Source organism: Equus asinus, chromosome 3 (assembly GCF_041296235.1).
Source record: "Equus asinus isolate D_3611 breed Donkey chromosome 3, EquAss-T2T_v2, whole genome shotgun sequence".
Taxonomy (NCBI): domain Eukaryota; kingdom Metazoa; phylum Chordata; class Mammalia; order Perissodactyla; family Equidae; genus Equus; species Equus asinus.
This window is the reverse complement of record NC_091792.1, coordinates 69,054,392-69,072,802: the sequence shown is the minus strand read 5'-3', so window position 1 is coordinate 69,072,802 and position 18,411 is coordinate 69,054,392. Positions and strand designations below refer to the sequence as shown.

The following is an 18,411-nucleotide window of genomic DNA, read 5'->3' as shown; positions in this document are numbered from 1 at the left end:
TCCTGAAAAAAATCCTCTTAGATAAGACTATATAAAGAACAAGAAAGGTGATAGCATTGTCTTTGGTATCTCAATCTTTATGACTAAAACAAAACCTAAAAAGGGTATCATCAGACACAAGTACCAGCTGGGTCAAGGGAAAGCATATCCAGTGGAGACAGGAAAAGGGAGCTGACCTCTGGCATGGGCAGTAAAGCCCCGTGAAGTCATTAGAGTACAGGTCAAGGGAAAATATTTTAAAGAGCCTAAGAGGAAACGTGAAGGGAGAAGAGGCTCCTGGGTTTATTCTGAGGCTGCCAAATGGCAGACATGCTCCACTCTGCCAGAGAAATAGCCAGAAAACTAGGGCAGGCGCCCTGATGGAAGGATCAGATTCTCTGCCACCGAAGTGGTGACAGGTGGTGTGGGGAAAGGGAGAGGGAAGAGCGACACAGCTACACTTCAGCCGTCTCCTGCCTCTTCTTCTCACTGATCCCCGACTGCGTCCCTGGGTTCTCGTCCCCTGCCGGCGCTTGGAGCTCGGGGACTTCCTCAGGAGAAACAGCTGCTTCAGAAAGTATGTGGCAGGAGTGACAGAGCCTGGCATCTCCCAGTGCAGTGCTGCCCGGCACAGCTGTGGTTCAGGGCCCAGGCAGGCAGTCCTCCAGGGCGGGGACGTCCCCACCTCTTCACAGCTTCCCTCAGGGTTCTCCCCTTGGAACTGGGTGGGTAAGCAGAGGCCCAGAGAGAAGGTTGGGTTTTCTCCCCAGAGAATCTCTACAGCCTGCAAGAAATCAAGAGGGCTCTGAGTTCCCGGCTTCCACTGTACGGTTCCTTCCTTGGTTCTGCTTGCCTCTCCATAAATATGAGTACCAGAGGGCAGGAGAAGGGCTATTTTGGTCTCAGCAACAAAATGGAGAAAACATTTCTCTCAACTCTACCTTTCTCCAACCCCCAACATGCCCCACCTCTAACAAGAAAAAAAGTGCTGTGTGTACAGAGGGGGAGGGGAAAAAAGGTTCTATTTTCCTTCACAATAAAGAAAAGTCAACAGGATGTTCTCCAAAGCTACAAATAGACTTTTTCAAACAGTAAATATCTCTATTAGCAGCATGATGCCAGTTGGCTAATTCTGTCTGTCTCAGTAAAATCTTTCCAAAAAAACTCCTGCTCTTGTGTAACGTCTATTTACAAAAACAGCTCTTTGCATTTTCAGTTTGCTAGGTTTCTCAGTCTCGCTTCCCCACCCCTCCACTGTAGAGGCTGAGATCAGAGGCAGGCCCAGACGGTGGCTGGGCGGGATCCCTGGCCGGCCCAGCAGAGCCTGCAAGCCCTGCCTTCTTTGGAGAGTCCTCCACTTCCATGACAGAGAAGAGGGTAAAGAAGCTGAAACCAACACACTCTTTCCAAGGTTTCGCTTGGCCTCTGGAATTTGTTTCAGCTGAACGTGAATGAGCCTAGGCCTGGCTTGGGGCGGAAAGAATCCTGAAATGATTCAGTCTACCCCACCCTGTATCTTTCTGCTATCTCTAGGTGGGCAAAGATCAGAGTTTTGGGGGGAAGGGAGAGGTGAGGGAGGTGAGAATGAAGGGAAGGCTGAGCAAAGAGTAGGCGGCAGTTGACAGTGGCTGAAATCCTGGCTCCCCGGGGAGTGGTCTGGGCCTGAGTCACTGTCTCGGCCAGAGCAGGAAGGTGGGCGAAAGGCAGCAGCTTCTGCAGGCTGGAAGGACAAGCCCCTCCTTCCCTCATCCTTCTGTTACTCTATCCTTGGGTCGCTGCTTTCTCTGGTCTGAGGCCCCACCAAGGCTAACACCACCTTGACAATTGGAGAGAGAAAACAGAGGGCCGGGGCAAGGCTTACGGAGAGTCAGCTGGCTCCGGGAGAACAGCTGCTTGCTGGCTGCCATCCTCTCTGAAGGGCCAGCTGGACACAATGCCAACAGGCCACGGGAAGTTCAGCCCGAGCAAGGGCGTGAGAGCCCCTATCAGAATGGGAAATGAATTGAGCTTTAAATGATCCATATCCAGTGCCTATGACCACAGCCTCTCTGGCCCCAGCTCAGTCCTTCTCCTACATTAGCCAGGTCCAAAACCAGAGCACACAGAATACTACCCTGACTTGCTACCACATTGCGGAGGTATGTGCGTGTTTAAAAATAAAAGGCATGACTCTGTGACTTGGCTGATTTGCTACTTGGACCAGAATGATCATCACCCAGTTCAGCTGTGATCCCTCCTTCCCCATGGTCCCCAAGCTGACCTCTGAAAAGTAAAGGCAGAATGAACCACAGAATGTTGAGTGAGATCATCTCGTTAAAGTGACCATTTGTTGAGCATCTACTGTTGCCAGTGTTTGTGCTGGGTGCTTCCCTACACCAGTTCTTTTAAAGTGGTGCACTCCTACATTTCACGCAAGAGACAGGGCACTGGTTAAGGGGATGGACTCTGGAGCCAGACTGCCTGAGTTCAAGTCCTGACTCTGCCAACTGCCAGCCATGAGACTCTGGAAAGTTACCCAACCTTCCTGTGCCTCAGTTTCCTTGTCTACAAAGTGGGATAATAATGTACCTATCTTACAGGACTGCTGTGAAAGCTAAGTGAGTTTAATGCTTAAAACAGCTCCTGACATACAGTAAGCACCCTGTATGTGCTGTACAGATGGTAGTGGTGGTATTTTTTTTTTTAAATATCCTTTAAGGTTCATATTATAGCAACAGTTGACATTGGGAGCAAGTGAGTTTGCTTCTGCCTCTTAATGTCCTTTCGTTCTTACTCTTTTTTATTTTTTTTTCTTGAGGAAGATTAGCCCTGAGCTAACATCTGCTGCCAATCCTCCTCTTTCTGCTGAGGAAGATTGGCCCTGAGCTAACATCTGTGCCCATCTTCCTCTACCTTATATGTGGGACGCCTACCATAGCATGGCTTGCCAAGTGGTGCTATATCCACACCCGGGATCCGAACTGGTGAACCCTGGGCCACCAAAGCGGAATGTGTGCACTTAACCGCTGCGCCACTGGGCTGGCCCCTGGTGGTGGTATTTTGATGATGATGATCAAACTGAGGCCCATAGGGGGTGACTTGCACAGAGTCACACAGAGACATGTATGGTTGGGAAACCTGAAATGATTTTTTTCTGCTTTGGGGCAAGCAGCAGTCCCATGCCATAACGTACCACCACCAGGCCCAACTTAAGATATTTGCTTAAAATTGAGTGGTGACTTCTGGCTGAGTAGTAAAAGGATTTGTCACAGAAGTCTGGCAGCTGATGGAGCATCTAAAGGTCAAGATAAGAGAGGAAGAAAGGCAATTCAGGGAGGAGTGTGGATTTTCCTTTGCAGCTCTTTAAGAAACTCCTAATATTTGACAGACAAGCGATTACTTATCCTCATTCTAATCTGTTAAGACAGGAAGGGGTAGAAAGTGGGTTTTCCATTTTATAAAAGGGAAACATAAGGCATTCTGAGGTGAAAGGTTTGTCCTGCTTACTCAACAAGCCAGAGAGAAGCCTCCAACGGTCTGATTTCCATTCTGACAGGTTAACAGTGGCGCAGACACAGACACTCAGGAGCCCCAGATCAGCTGGTTTGCTTCTGAGGCATGGTCTCTAATCTCATTTTCACTGCTGTCTCTTACCAACGAGGAATCATAAAAAGATCTTTCACTCTACCTTTTCCTCTTCTCTGCTGAAGGTCTGGCCCCTAGAAAGCAGAGGAAGGAGGAGGAGGGCTGGGCTGGAAACTCACTTCTGGGCCACCCCGTAGGTCATCTCCACCTATTGGCCACAGGAGGCAATAATTCTCTTGCTACGAAAAGTGAGGTCAGCCCTAGCCATGATGCTGGCCAGGCTAGGTATGACAAAAGTTAGGAAATATTGCAAACACTCGGAAAACCATAGAGAATATATAATAAATACTCATGTATCCACCACTTAGCACTGTCAGATTCTAAGATGAAGCCATACTTGCTCCAGAGCTTATTCTTTGAGCAACAGCACAGCACAGGTACTGCTGAAGCTCCCTGAGCATCGCAGCCTGATTCCGCATCCTTCTCTCCCTCCTTGCTACCCTAGAGGTAACCACTACTCTGAATTTAGTACTTATTATTCCCCTACTTTCACTACATAAGTTTAAATCTGTAAGCACAATGTAGTATTGTTTTACAGGTCTAAACTTTATAGAAACAGCACAACACTGAATGCATCATTTTGAAAGCAGCTTTTGATGTTGAGCATTATGTTTTTGAGATTTGTCCATGGCTGATACACATAGCTCTACTTCATTCATTTTAACGGCTCCATACGTCCTTATGGAACGATATCACATTTTATTTACCCATCGTTTGGAGGCCTGACATCTAGGAACAATGGAGCAACTAACATTCCTGTGCGTGTCTCCTGCTCCACAGGTGCAGGAGTTTCCCCAGGTGATGGGGTAGGTACGTCTCCAACTGTGGGAGGTACTGAAAAATCTCCCAAGCGGTTGTATCAATTTACACACCTGCCCGGGAAGAGGATGAGAGTTCCAACTGCTCGTCATCCTCAGATACTTGGCACCGCCAGACTTTAAAATTTTTGCCAGACTGATGGCTGTGAAATGGCATCAAACTGTTGGTCTAATCAGCTTTCCCCTGATTACTAATAAACTGAACATCTTGCTAGAGGCTTTTGTCCACTCTACAAAGTGAATGACGGTTTTCAAATCTATGAAATAAGTTCTTACGAAGAATACCACCAGTGTTCTTTACAGTTGCCCCCTATTTCTCATTATAACCCATGAAAAATACCAAAATAAACAAACAATATTATCTTTAGCTGGCTGAAGTCACAGGTGGTAGCTTATAGTTTGAATATTTGTAATAAACTCCTAGTAGGTGATTTTCAAACCGGAGCCTATGTAGAATGCCTATCATTCATTGACCATTTAAACTGCTACACACTATTCCACTGCTAACATATATCAAAATTTGTCATGAAATCAATTGAAGTGGGTCATTCCTTTAAAAATGAAATAGAACATAATATCAGAGTGCATTGCACATACACTGTGTGAAAATTTTATTTCAAGTATAAGTATGTGTGTGAGTTGTGATACCAAAGGGATTTCTGGGGGCTGGCCCTGTGGCCGAGTGGTTGATTTTGTGTGTTCTGCTTTGGCGGCCCAGGGTTCGCTGGTTTGGATCCTGGGCGCAGATCTACATGCTGCTCATCAGGCCATGCTGTGGCGGTGGCCCACATAGAAGAACTAGAAGGACCTACAACTATGAACTGGGGCTCTGGGGAGTAAAAAAAAAGAGAAAGATTGGCAACAGATGTTAGCTTAGGGCCGATATTCCTCACACACACACACACACACACACACACAAAACAAAACTCCATATGTTTAAAAAAAAAACAAAAAAAACCTATTGCTGACAGCAAGTTGTGGTTAAACAGTTCTGGAAGCCATGGTCCTAGTTAGCCCGCCGGCTCCATTCTTTCTCTGTTCTGAGTTACACTGCAGACCACTGCAGACCATCTGACTAAATCATTGCTTTGGCCATGCCACTTTCCCAAAAACCTTCCATTTTCAAAAGCCTAAGCCCAATTTTAATTCTTCAGCATGGAACTGAAAGCACTTTCAACGTGGCCCCAACTAGAGTGCCAACTCTCATCCACGAGGCCTCCCCTGGAACAGTACTTACTAACCCACACCACCTCCTAACCGTCCCCCCAAATACTCTGGATGCCTTCTATCTCCACCCACCTTTTCATGCCATTCTTCTAACTGGGACCCCTCTCCCACTCCCCACTGAAACAGTACATACTTGCTAGGTCAAGGTTCAGTTAAAATTACATCCTCTAGGCGAAGTCTTTCTTGTCGACGCCCCACCAACATTTAGCAACCTGCTGCCATTCCTGCGAATCCCTAGCACTTTCCATATGCTGAAGATGGATCGATTCCTATAGCCTTTTGAATGTTCTCCACCACTTAGCGCAGGCCCTTATACATTAAAACTGTTCAATAAGCATTAAATCAACAAATATCTATTAAGCATTATCTATGTGCAACCCACTTATACTGGGCCCTATTTAATGGATTAGCCACCAAAATAATGGGTTTGGGAAAACAACTCTAGTAGCTAAATTGCCAACTCTAGAGGCTATAACTTTATCTAACTACAAAGGCCTAAGAAAGTACCTTGGACTAAGAAGCTGTGGGGCTCAAGATACCCTGCCTCTTTCCAACTACTCCAAAAACTGGGAAAAGTCCCTTCTCCTCTCATTACAAGCAGCTGAAATAAGAGTGAGATGTTTTTACATTCGTGTCCAAAGCCTGTTGAATACAGACTCTCACAGACGCTTCATGGGGTCCCTGTTTTCTGGCATTACCATTCTCTCTAGAGAGGAGGAAAAAGCTTGGGGAGAGCTTGGCCTGTCCTAAGTCACAGAAGAAGTGAGTGGTAAGGCTGCCCCAGGCAGGGAGTCCCCATAGCAGGAAGAAGCAGACATGGCCCAGAAGAGCAGGACGTCTGCAGGACACAGGACTTCCTCTAACACTTCACGTGTGAAACCCAGCAACTTGCTGTAATTCACTACCAACCTGGCAGTGTCGACACATCCTAGCAAAGTAAAATACAGTACCTTCCTTTGAGTTCCAATCAGCTTGGAAATGGTCTTCCACTTCTCTTTTCTTTTCTTTTTTTTTTTTTAAAGATTTTATTTTTTCCTTTTTCTCCCCAAAGCCCCCCCGGTACATAGTTGTGTATTCTTCGTTGTGGGTTCTTCTAGTTGTGGCATGTGGGATGCTCCCTCAGCGTGGTCTGATGAGCAGTGCCATGTCCGCGCCCAGGATTCGAACCAATGAAACACTGGGCCGCCTGCAGCAGAGCGCGCGAACTTAACCACTCGGCCACAGGGCCAGCCCCCCACTTTTCTTTTTTTTTAAAGATTTTATTCTTACTTTTTCTCCCAAAGCCCCCCAGTACATAGTTGTGTATTTTCAGTTGTGGGTCCTTCTAGTTGTGGCATGTGGGACGCTGCCTCAGCATGCCTTGATGAGCACTGCCATGTCCACGCCCAGGATCCGAATTGCTAAAACCCTGGGCCACTGAAACAGAGCACACGAACTTAACCACTTGGCCCTGGGGCCGGCCCCCTGTCTTCCACTTTTCTAATGTTCCTGTTCAGGTGGAGAGAATACTCAAGGAAAGCAGGTTTTAGTTCCAGTTCTACCAAGCACTCCCTGAGTGAATTCTAATAAGTTCTCAAAGGGAGATAATAAGACCTGAACTGCTTACTTCAAAGATGTGAGGATGAAATCAGGTAATGAATGGGAAAGTAATTTGAAAAGTTAAAAGCACTATACAAATATAAGATAGCAATGGTAATATTAGAGGGAAAAGAGACTCCACTGAGAAAATGTTTGAAACTGAATGGATGGTTGTCTGACCCAGCAGTGTATCGTCCTTTCCTGATATCTCATTTAACAATTAGGGACTAGGTACCTACTATGTGCAAGACAGTATGTGTACATAAAGATGAAGAGGTTGTAAGTCTTGCTCTCAGAGTTTACATGGGAGAGAGGTGCCCGTTTGTGAGACCTGGAAGGACTGGAGAAGTATTAGGGAAGGACAGAACAAAGTAGTTTGGGTGGGGGTGGTTGGAGAGGAGAGGGGAGAGAACAATCAGAGACAGCCTCAGAGAGGCTAGGAAGCCACTTCTTCCATCAGTTGATTTAGCAATAGCACTCTTAGAGGCTCTTCCTTTCAGGACATGACTTACAGGTTTTGCATGTTATTTTAAAATTTTTCCTGAGCTAAGCAAGTCAGTCAATGGGAAAAGGTCTTCATTCATACATTCAATAAACATTTACTGGTTACCGGGGTCAGTGCTAGGGATATAGTATGACCAAGAGACAGTCCCTGTTTTCAACAGCTCATAGACTAGTGGGGTTACTGACAAGTAAACCAACAATTCAAGTACAGATGCGGACGAGGGTCAGAGGAGGGGTGCCCAACTCAGCTTGGCAGGGTGTCGGGGGACGTTCCTGCCTGACTCTTGAAGGACGAGTGGACGCTGGCCTCATGGATGGGGGCGTGGGAGTAAAGGGCACTTCAGGCAGAGGAAACAGCACACACGGAGGAGGAGGGGCACAAGAGACCAGGGAAAGCTTGGACACGGCAGAAAAGAGGGACAGCCAGATCCAGAAGGGCCTTATAATTCATGGGCCCGAGTTAGGCCTTTATCCTGATGGAGAGGCTATATAAGGAGAGAAGAGGCAAAAGAAAGAAAGAGGACTGACCCTGAGGAATACCAATACTTAAGGGGCAGACAGAAGTGGAAGAGCCCAGAAGAGTTGGAAAAAATTATATCCAGATAGTCTCCATTCTTTTCACAACAGACTTGGGTGACAAAGTGTCAGCTGGGATTATCCATTCCATGTTACAGTTGGGGAAAATAAGACAGAGAAAGGTTAAATGCTTGACCAGCCCACACTGTGAATGAGGGAACCAGAACCTGAACTCAGCAGTCTAACTCCCAGCCAAACTTATCTGCGTGGATTCTAGTTTCCTTTGTTCTGAGTCAAATTCCTGGATCCCTAGGTATAGGAAGACTTTCTCCAGTACTCCTTTTTCCTCATCATTCAAGCCTAAAATCACCAAGGTGTGTAGTTCCAGGGAAGGCTACAATCCCCGGCGATAGCTAAGTCAGATTAAGGTCACTATTCTTAATTCTAATTAGTTCTCCCTCCATACCATAATAAAGGCACAAAGACAGGCAGAGGGAGAGAAAGGGAGGAGGAAAGGAGAGCACGAAGCACTTGGCTTGGGACCAAGAGGTGGATCAGTGATCTGAAATGTGAACAGTGAATGCCTTTTTCCTGCAGGGCACACCACTGGGCCACCTTGCTGAAAGGAAGATGGGTGGATGAGTGGATGGGGAGATGGTGAATGAAGGCAGCAGGTACTCATTAAACAAACAAGGTGTGGGCGGGCTGCATGCACAGAGGAAGCAGAGAACAAAGACCTCTCACTCTTCATGCAAAGTCCACAGTGTACAAAGGGCATCAATATTGGACATTTCTCACTGTGACATTTTGAAAGCATGGCCTAGCCCAGAACAACGGTTACCCTCTGGGGACCATGGGCTGCGTGCCTCTAGGCCTTATTCAATGATGGCTGGCATATCCCAAGCGCTTGGTGAACTTGACCTTGGACATCAGCCTCCCATGATGGCTCTACGTCACTCTGGTCTCTTCCCCCACCGAGAATTCCAGTCTCAGATGAATGGATGGATTCATTCTGGGAGCCGGAAAACCACCCCAGAAGTGAATCAGAAGGACCCAGTCCTGGTCCCCTTGCCAGCCATTGAGCCAGGAACTGAGTGCAATTGTGTGCCCAGGCGCCGGTGCTGTTTCCCTCTCAGGGAGAGAGGGTCACGGTCCACGCAAAAGATGACGTAGAAGCCTTCTAAGGAGGAAGAGAAAGGAATCTCAGCTTTGGGACAAAGCCATCCTTTTGGTTGTGACCCTCAGTCCAAGGAGGTACCAAGACATGCATGTACTGATAAATTAATTCTACTGGATAAAAATCTCAGCTTTTGCTAGAGAGCTGTTATCAATTTCAATTCTCTCTATACAGACTTTAGGAAATAGGCTACTAGTTTTTCAGAAAAAACCCAAAAAACAAAAAAAGAAACCTTTCTGCAGGACAGGTGGAAACGTGCCTTGGATCACCCAGAGAATCCTTTATCTTTAGTGGTCTCTGCTCTACTCTTCTCTTGCTTTGTGAAGAAAAGATTGATTCATTTCGTAAAATTATAAATACCAATCTAAGCAATATAAAGCACCTGTACTTTCTGTTTTTTACCTTGAAAAATTAGGCAAGAGAACTCCAAAGATTCAAGACGCAGCAGGTGAGAGGATATCTACATCACAAGGTCAGGGACCAAGGCTGACACTTTAAGGAAGTAATTCCTCTAGGAAAGGGAAGTGAAGGATTGCCACTTTGCCCATCACTAATTAGGTTACAACAAGATGGGAAAGTTGTTTTTTTAAGGCTCCAGCTCCCTATCAGCCTCCTGGAGCAAAGGTGGAGGGAAAAGGAAGCAGCTCCTGCTGGGGCTTATTAGGGCATTGCTTGGGGCTTCCCTCCACGTGCTGGTGCCGACTGTCTGACATTTGTCCATCAACCTTTGTCTAAGAAACAGTGGGGAGGCGGGGACAGAAATGGCTTAAATTTTACATTAGAGAGTTGTTCTTAACACTGACTGACATTAGCTGCTTGTGGCCAGAGCTTCGTCTCCACTGATGGCCAAATGTGAGCCTGCAAAAGCCTTCCCAAAGGATAGTCTACTATCTGTATTCATTCATAACTAGTTATTGTGTGCTTACTTTGCATAAAGAAACAGGCTAGACTCTGAGGACAGAATGGCAAACACGTTCCCTAAGCTAACGGAACTTGGTTTCCAAAAGGGTTGATTCATCTCATACATCTCTGGGGGTCACTGTATTCAAAGAAACACACTATAGTTGGATCCTATGAGGTTTGGGGTTGTGGATATACAGGTCCTTGGGCCTGAAGGTAAGGTCCTTTGGGAAACAGAGTCTTACAAAATAAATCAACCATTAAACATTATCAAGCGTCTACTACCAGCCGAGTTCAAACAGTTCCCTAGCAATGACCCTTCCAGCTGTGGAGTTGTGACTCTACTACTCTGAGACGCCCTGGCTTCTTTGCTCACCGCCTCTTCTTTTCCCATAATGTTGACACTTGCCTATGTCTATTTTAGAGGGAAACGAGTGAATGGGTAATGGCGCTGGAAATGATTAAAACTAGTCCAATCCCATTCTGGGAGCGTGGGTGGGGGCTTCTTCCAAAAGAGAAGCAAATTTTGTCTTTTGAAGAGTGTTAAATAATGCACAGGCTAGTCATCTGAAAGCAAGTGGGTTTTGATCAGTAAACGGGGGCCCAGACTCCAGTGAGGGCCACAGCCCTGGGGCTGATGGGAGCGGTGGAGAGATGCGAGAGATGCCCACGGGGAGAAAGAAGACGCTCCACCTCAACGGATATTTCAGAGGAGGGAACAGGGAAGTCCCTCACTTCAAGCAGCTGGGAGAAGATGGGACAGGCTCCTTGGAACAGACAGAGTCAGGAAACGAGTCAGGCGCGGGATCCCAGGCTAAGGGGATCCCTGCCCTACTTCCCGGTGAGTCCTGCTGAGAGATGGGGACTCCGGGGAAGCACCGGAGGAAGGCCCCTTGAACGACCCGCGAGCCGGGGCCCTCGGGCCCTGCTGTGGGGTGGCGAGTCCGTGAGCGCAGGGCGGGAGGCGCGGGCGAAGGGACTCAGAGGGACGCAGGGCCGGGCGCCCCGAGGGACCGGGGCTCCAGCGGCCCCTGTCGCCTGGGCCTCACTCACCAGCTCATGGTCCTGAACCTGCCCTGTCGCCGAAGTCCTCAGCCACAACTCGGTCCTCGGGGATCACTTCCGGATTCAGCCAGTCTCCAGGAAGTGACGTGAGCCCCGGCCCCCTCCCGGAAGCTGCGGCTGGGAGGCGGGCCGACGCGATAACCCCCTGCTGCCGCGGCCTCCGCGCGGCCCTCCTGCCGGTGGCGGGGCGCGGGGACCCCTAGGGGCGTTTTCTGTCTTAAACATTGAGTTGTACACTTCTCTTCTGCTGACTACACGTGTCGCTTAACCGGGTTGTCGCCTCAGTCTTTCTATTAAGCGATTTCTAATGCAGAGACACGAGCAGTAATTGTCTATGGGAGAAGGAGCCGCTGGGGAGGGGTGAGAGGGAGACTCACATTCACTGTATGGTCTTTTGTGTGTTTTGAATTTTGTAATCTGTACATGGGTTACTTATTACCCACAAGCAAATCCATCTTTTCCCACCTTCGAGATAGCACAGGGTGCTGACTATAAATGGAATAGGTGCTTTTCAGATTGGAGTGTTCCGTGGATTTACTTAACAAAAGAAGACAAGGTGGGGGGGGGGGGGCTCCCTTGCGTCTATGCTCCCGTCTGCAGAACGCACGTGATGTGAATGGTCTCATTCTTTCTACTCATTGGTTTAATAAATATTCATTAAGCTCCTTAAATGTTCCAGGCACTGTGCTAACCTGGAAGACACAACCATGGAAAAGCAGTATGGACCCTCCCTTCTGCCCTCCCAGAGCTCCTTACCTGGAGGGAGGAGTAAACAGTCAACGAAGTGATGATATATGATGGTGACAAATAAAAATGGCAAGTAATAGGATATATTGGAATATATGAGGAAGCCATTTGGTGTAAACCTAATTTGGCCTGACCTTGTCTTTCCAAAAGGGCCTGACCGAGGCCTTTGAGCATGCATTGTATATCTGCTTTAGACATTCCCTATGGCAAGAACAAAGGCCCTTGAGATAAAGGTGCAACTTCCCTCCCCCTCCCAATGTTCGAATCTCCTTAAAGATTAAGCATCTTTCCTTAGGCTAGAAACTGATTGCTGCGCTCACCTGTGACCACCCAGCTTGAGACAATAGACTTGCCTCCTGCTATGCCCACCAAGATAGCAGACCCACTACCTGCTGTGTCCATCAAGTGCTGTGCTGACAGGGCAATCTTGTGACTATTGTGGGACGGACATTTCAATCATATGTGAAACACCCTCCTTGAGGGTATATAACCACCCTGTGTACCCCCACTTCTTTGGAGTGCTCTGTTCCTTTGTGGAAAGACTTTCCTGGGTTATAATCCTAAGATTTAAGCTCAGAATAAACTCACCCAAATTTTCATCTATAGATTGGTTATGGATTATTTTCGTCGACAATGGGAAAGCACAAGGGCTGTGGCAGCCTGGAAGGGACCCCTAAGCTGCACATGGGTTTTAGTGAAGGCTTCCGGGAGGAGTCAATGTGTACGCCAAGTGCTGAAGGCCAGTCAGGCTAGCCAGGTGAATCTGAGATGAGGGCTGGAGAGGCTCCAGGCAGGGGAAACAGATCTTGGCCGAGAAGAGGCCTGAGTTCCAGGCAAGCAGCTCACTTGCTTCAGGTCTCCCAAAGTCAGAATTCAAGGCCTTAGTCCCTCATAAGCTGCCTGGGGTTCTGGGCTGTGTTGGCCTCCTTACCCCCAAGAATCTCCCTCCCTTAGAAGAGAGAAGAGCAGGCAGTCAGGCCTGTGGGGGTAACTGCTGGTCCACCAAGGGCCTTCTCTCTAGGAATTCTCCTCCTTCAAAGGGACTCTGGTGTTTTTAGGGGCTGTTGGGAGAGTAGCTAAGCCAATGAATTAGAGCAGAAGACCTGTATGATTTGTTCTGACCTCCCAGGGCAGGGTGGAGGGCTTGGTAAGGAAGAGTAGGGGAGCTGAGAGGATTGTCCATAGGAGGTACTCTCTCATTTGCGTTTTCTGTTTCCATTCTTGAGTGTCTAGAGTTTGACTCAATGAGGTTTTCCAATAGAGGGTGAGCCCCCAAGGACATCACACAGCTCAGCTTCATCACCATGTTATTCCTCAGGAAATAGGCCAAGATGAGCACTAGAGCAGCTCTGAAGAGTAAAGAGGAGAAGAAGTCACCACAGGGCAGCCAGGGCAGAGAGTGTGGGCAAGGAGAGGGAGAGTCCTTACTGCTTTGCATGGGGTACAACAGATGAATGCAGGGTGCTGTGTGTTTATGAGCCTTCTGGCCTTTTAGCACCTGTGGATGGCTCTCCCACCTGCTTCCTCCTTTCCCCACACTCTATTACCCCTAGTTATTGCCCCCTAGTGCTAAAGAATTTCCCAGTTTTAGCCTAGATAACTGGCATATCCCAGGGGAAGTCTGTTTTAGGGCTAGTGTGTAGGAGACACGTGCTACAGGGCAAGAACGATGAGTTCTGGACTAAGAGTCTGGAGAAGTCCTGGTCTCTAGTTCCATCTTTGACACTGTGATCTCAGACAAGTCACATCCCTTCTCTGGGCTTTGGTCCCCTCATCCAGAAGATGAGTGGTTGGATAACATCACCAAAGTCTCTAACATTTTGAGGTTCCAAGTCAATGGTCTGGTTGACTCCAGAGGCCCTTGGGAAATAGGAGAATGAGGGAGGCATATGAGGTGGGGCCTGAACAGAGAGGCAAGCTGAGAGAAGTGAGCAGATCTGAGGAATCAGTGATGTATTAGGATGAAGCTAAATATGAGTCTTCCAGGAGGGAGGGATGCAGCCTGAGGCTCTGCTGGGGCTGTGATGCTTACCTCCAACCCCAAACCTTTAACGTAGCTAGCAGGACCTTTGAGGTTACTGGGAAGAGTGCTGGCCTCCCAGAAGTCTGTCTGTAAAGTGCCTGCTCTGACTCCTTACCTGTGGTTCATTTGCTCAGTTTGAGGCATGCTTGGCTGAGGATGCGTGGTCAGGTATCCTGCTGTCCTGTGGACCCACAAGCTTCCCTCTGTGAGTGTGTAATGTCATGTGGCATTGAGCTCTGGCAAGCTGAACACGAGGAGGCACAAACACCTCCCACTGTGTGGAAAACTCAGCTGCAGGGTCTCCAGACCAAGGTTGGGAGCTGTCTCTCTGTTTTGGAACCAAAGGACATCACAATATGGTTGCTCCTGCCCTTTCAGGGGAGGGATGGAAAAGGAGCAAATTTGGTTTCCAAGTGGAAGCTGAGAGTGGAGGAGCTTCATGTAGAGGTGGGTGCTCCTGGTTTCAAACCTGGTGAATACTGTTTCCTCCCCAGAAGTCTGAGCCTGAAGTTAAAAGAGTGTTCAGGTGGCAGAGATCTCTTTGGGGGACAAAGCTGTTTACCAGAGAGAAAGCAGCTAAGGAATCAGCTCTGCCCCTGACAGCTCCTTGGAGCTTTTTACTCAGAAATTGGTAAGCAGGTCGTCCCCATGCTCCTCATCTCTGAGCTTGTTATGGATGCCCTCTCCCAGCCTTCCTCACAGAGAGGTCTCGGGCTGACCCTCTGATTCTTTCACCATGCCAGCCTCTAAGCATATTAGAGTAAGGATTCCAGAACTAGACTTGGGCCATTAGGGGCTTCATTAGAGCTTAAGGGCCGAGACTGAAGGGACTGAATGTGAAGGGGCCAAATCGATGGGCTGAGCTCCCTTGCAGCTGTGAAGACCTCTGTGTCTCAGGGAGGCTCCTGCAGCATAAATTAAGACCCAGACCCGCAGGTTTCTACGTGGTTTCACTTCCAGCTTCTCCCTGCTCTGCACTTGCTCAGCAAGATGCCTCAGAACAACAGAGTTCCCAAGACAGCCGTGGGCCAAGGACATGGGAGAGGAGCACAGGTGGGAGAAGATGGAGATGTTAGAGTTAGACTTTCCAGTGGTGGGAAGCCACTGGATGGATCAAAGGTCAGGGTGAAGTGGCAAATTAGAAGTTGGGCTGGCAAGCAGCAGTCAGGGCCAGGAATAGCTGTTTGGACCCTGGCTCTGCCTTCCAGTAGCTTGAGGGAGTCTCTTCCCTCCTCAGGGCCTCATATTCCTTGACTGTAATATAAAGAGTCTAGGTTAGATCCCATGTGCCAACTCTACCGCTGGATACTAGCTGCCTAGAGTGCAGTGTTGAGGATTCTGGGGAATCTGCTGTTGGTGGAGAAGTTCTATGATTGATTAACAATGTCTGCCTTGGACAAGTAAGGATGATGTAATGGTACACATTCCATTTTGTTATTTTGTTGTTGTTATTATTTTTATTATGAGTTAGTAATTGAGCACTCACGATGTGCCAGGCACTGTTGTAAGAAGTTCATGTTTAATCTTTACAACAACCCTGTGAGGTAGGTACTATTATTATTAACAACACAGAGGAGCAGAATCACAGCCAGTAAGTGGGGAAATGGAGATTCCAACCTGGGCAACCTAGCTCTGACTCTTATGCTTTTTGCCACTACAGTATACAACCTCTCGCTGATGATTCCTGAGGCTCCTGACAATCATGGATCTGTCAAGGCAAAGTAGGGTCAGAAGCCAGCAGAAAAGGAGCCAGGAGAAGCAAAAGCACTGAATGGCTCGGTTGGGGTGGAGGGCAGCCATGGCACAAGGATCCAGGCTCAGCCTCATCCTGGGAGCTTTTATATGCTTCCTCTAGCTTGGAGACCTCAGGACCAGCAGGTGGCAGCACTTGGCAGGGTGAGAGAAAAGGGCAAATCCTGACTTAGCGTGGAAGTCCTTCTGGGATCAGACAGCCCAGATGTCGAGGAAAGTAAGAACAACTGAGGGTGTGGAGGGAGGCTAGCCAAGGGTCTGGGGGAGGGGGCCTGAGCCTCAGACCCACAGGGAGCTGCCATGGCCAATGCTTTAGTTCCATCCGCAGCGAGAGCCTCTCAGCTTGCATTTCATGGTGCCTGCTGTGGGCTTTTTTTTCCCTCCACTCTGGGAGAATGACTAACTTTAAGGACTAAAAAAAAAGTGTTTTGATTACACTGCCTTTTTACCAACTGGGAGCATTAGTCACCGTGCGGATTGCTGCAGATAACGGGGAAGGCAGCAGCATCCCCCTCCTCCCCCTCCTTCTCCCCGATTAGCTCACAGGAGCCAGGGAGGAGATGCAGTGGGAGAGAGCGCACTCAGGAGGGGAAACAGACCCCCTGGATGACATGTGCCCCAGGCATCAGTTCAAGGACTGCTCCGTCAAGGATGGAGGACTGGCAGCCCCCCACAGTAGTAGGTGCCCACTGGAAGGAGAACTGGCAGGAGGAGCACTGAGCCCGCTGCTCCCGGGCTCTGAGTTCCAGTTGGCCTGTACCTCCAGGCTGGTCCTGGGTATACCCAGGAGAGGGGAGTCAGAAGAAGTCACTGAAGATGCAGTTTCTGAGGTGGGGCATTGGTGGCTGAAAAGGATGAGGGAGAGCATGGAGCCCATGATGGCTGTGATGTGGGGCTGGTGCCCAGTCCATGGTGGGACTGAGAACTGCCACCTAGGGCTGGGGCCTTCAGGGCTCAGACTGGAGTTCAGAAGTTCCTGCAGGTGGGGAGGGTGCCCGCTTTCTGTGTCCCACACTTCTGCATTCTCCCTTCCTCTCCAACCCCAAGAGGGCAATCTCTGGTACTTTGGGCTCACCTTCCTAACCAAACTGGCCATCTTTGCTCCTGCCCTGGTGCTGGTGGAGCTCTCCTGGTCTAGCCCGTTGGCCAGAGCGCCAGAGATGGGCGCTCTGCGCCTTGTTGGGGAAGGCACTGGGCAGGGAGGGATGGAGCTGGGCTGTGTCAGGGACAGGCCAACCCTGTAGATCCTGTTCTTTCCATCCAGCCCTGCAGCTCATTCCCCTCACAAGGTTGCTTCACCCTGGGAAGAAGACATTTATCTGAGTGGCCCTTCAAATAGTAGGTTACTCATGGATATCTGTGGGGAGAATTCCAAGGATTAGGACTAATAATCTTTGGACTATAAAAATAAAGAAAAACAATTTAATTTCTACATCTCCCAAGAGCAAAGTACTTCATCTTGATTTTGCTGTTGCTGATTCTCTTTTAAAAATAAGATATCCACAGGTGCCTGATATTCTCTCACCTTGAAAAGCTTGTATGGCACCACCTTAGAGCAAATGGGGTTGAAAGAAGGAGGCAGCCTGGGAGAAGTCACCATCAGCCCCCAGGGCCATAGCTGCATAGAGGATGTTTAGCACTGGAGTCACTGCGTGGTTTGTCCCATCAGCCTCAGCGTGCCTCTTCATGCTTTGCTCTCCTGAGCGGCTTACATTTGGCCTCTGGATGCTCCCCATCCCCATTCTCTGCCCTTTGCCGTTCCCCATAATAATAACCACCACTGTCCAGTCTTATTGGCACTGGGCTAAGCATTTTACATGTAGTAGATGATGTATTCTTCACAGTAACTTGAGGTAGCTTCTCTGAGTATCTCCTTTTTATAGATGAAGAACGGAGGCTGAACCAATTGTCCAAGGTCATAGAGTTGGCCAACTGAGAATGACAGGCATTTAAACCCAGGCTATCTAAACTGCCTTAGAGTAGAAAAGAAAGTAGCAAAAGGGGAGGAAGCTAGCATTTATGGAAGACTCACTGTCGCATGTCTTCTCATTAGCCCTTGCCGCCTCCGGAAGGAGGGCAATGAGGCTTGGTGGGCTTGGCCACAGGAAAGCCTGTGATGAAGGTCAAACTGAAGTCCCTGTAGCTGCAAAGCCCATGCTCCAGCCATGGCCCCGCCCAGAGGTCAGCTTACAGCCAGGAGGGGTACCCACTGAGACTGGGGGGGGGGAGGGGAGGGCAGGCTTTGAGCTGATTGTGGGTGATAGAGTGGCCTCAGAGCTTTTGTCTCCTGGTTGGGATAGCCATCCATTCCCAGCTGAAGCCACAGGGTGTCCCAGGTGGGCACAGCCCCCAGGAGAGCATGGCTTTCCTAGGGAATCCTTACAGGTCCCACGCTTGGTGAAAAGCAGATCTAGGGAGTAGGAGGACGGCCCTAGCCTGACCTTGCTCCAGTCCTGGCTGCCCAGTGTCCGCCCCCTGCTGCTGTGGCCGAGACAGCCCCC

The 18,411-nt window shown here is 48.8% G+C and overlaps 1 protein-coding gene across 2 annotated transcripts in view; it reads right to left on the bottom strand.

Annotated features, from left to right (window-relative positions):
• BIN3 (bridging integrator 3) overlaps positions 1-11,478 on the bottom strand; it is a 56,662-nt gene extending 45,184 nt beyond the window's left edge. Inside the window, exon 1 of one of the 2 annotated variants that reach the window (XM_014867136.3) lies at positions 11,377-11,478. In XM_014867136.3, the coding sequence (XP_014722622.1) occupies positions 11,377-11,384 (8 nt within the window). In that variant the 5' untranslated portion in view covers positions 11,385-11,478. The remainder of the gene's footprint in view (positions 1-11,376) is intronic. The other variant, XM_014867138.3, reaches the window with a different exon arrangement.
• Positions 11,479-18,411: the final 6,933 nt, after the last annotated feature.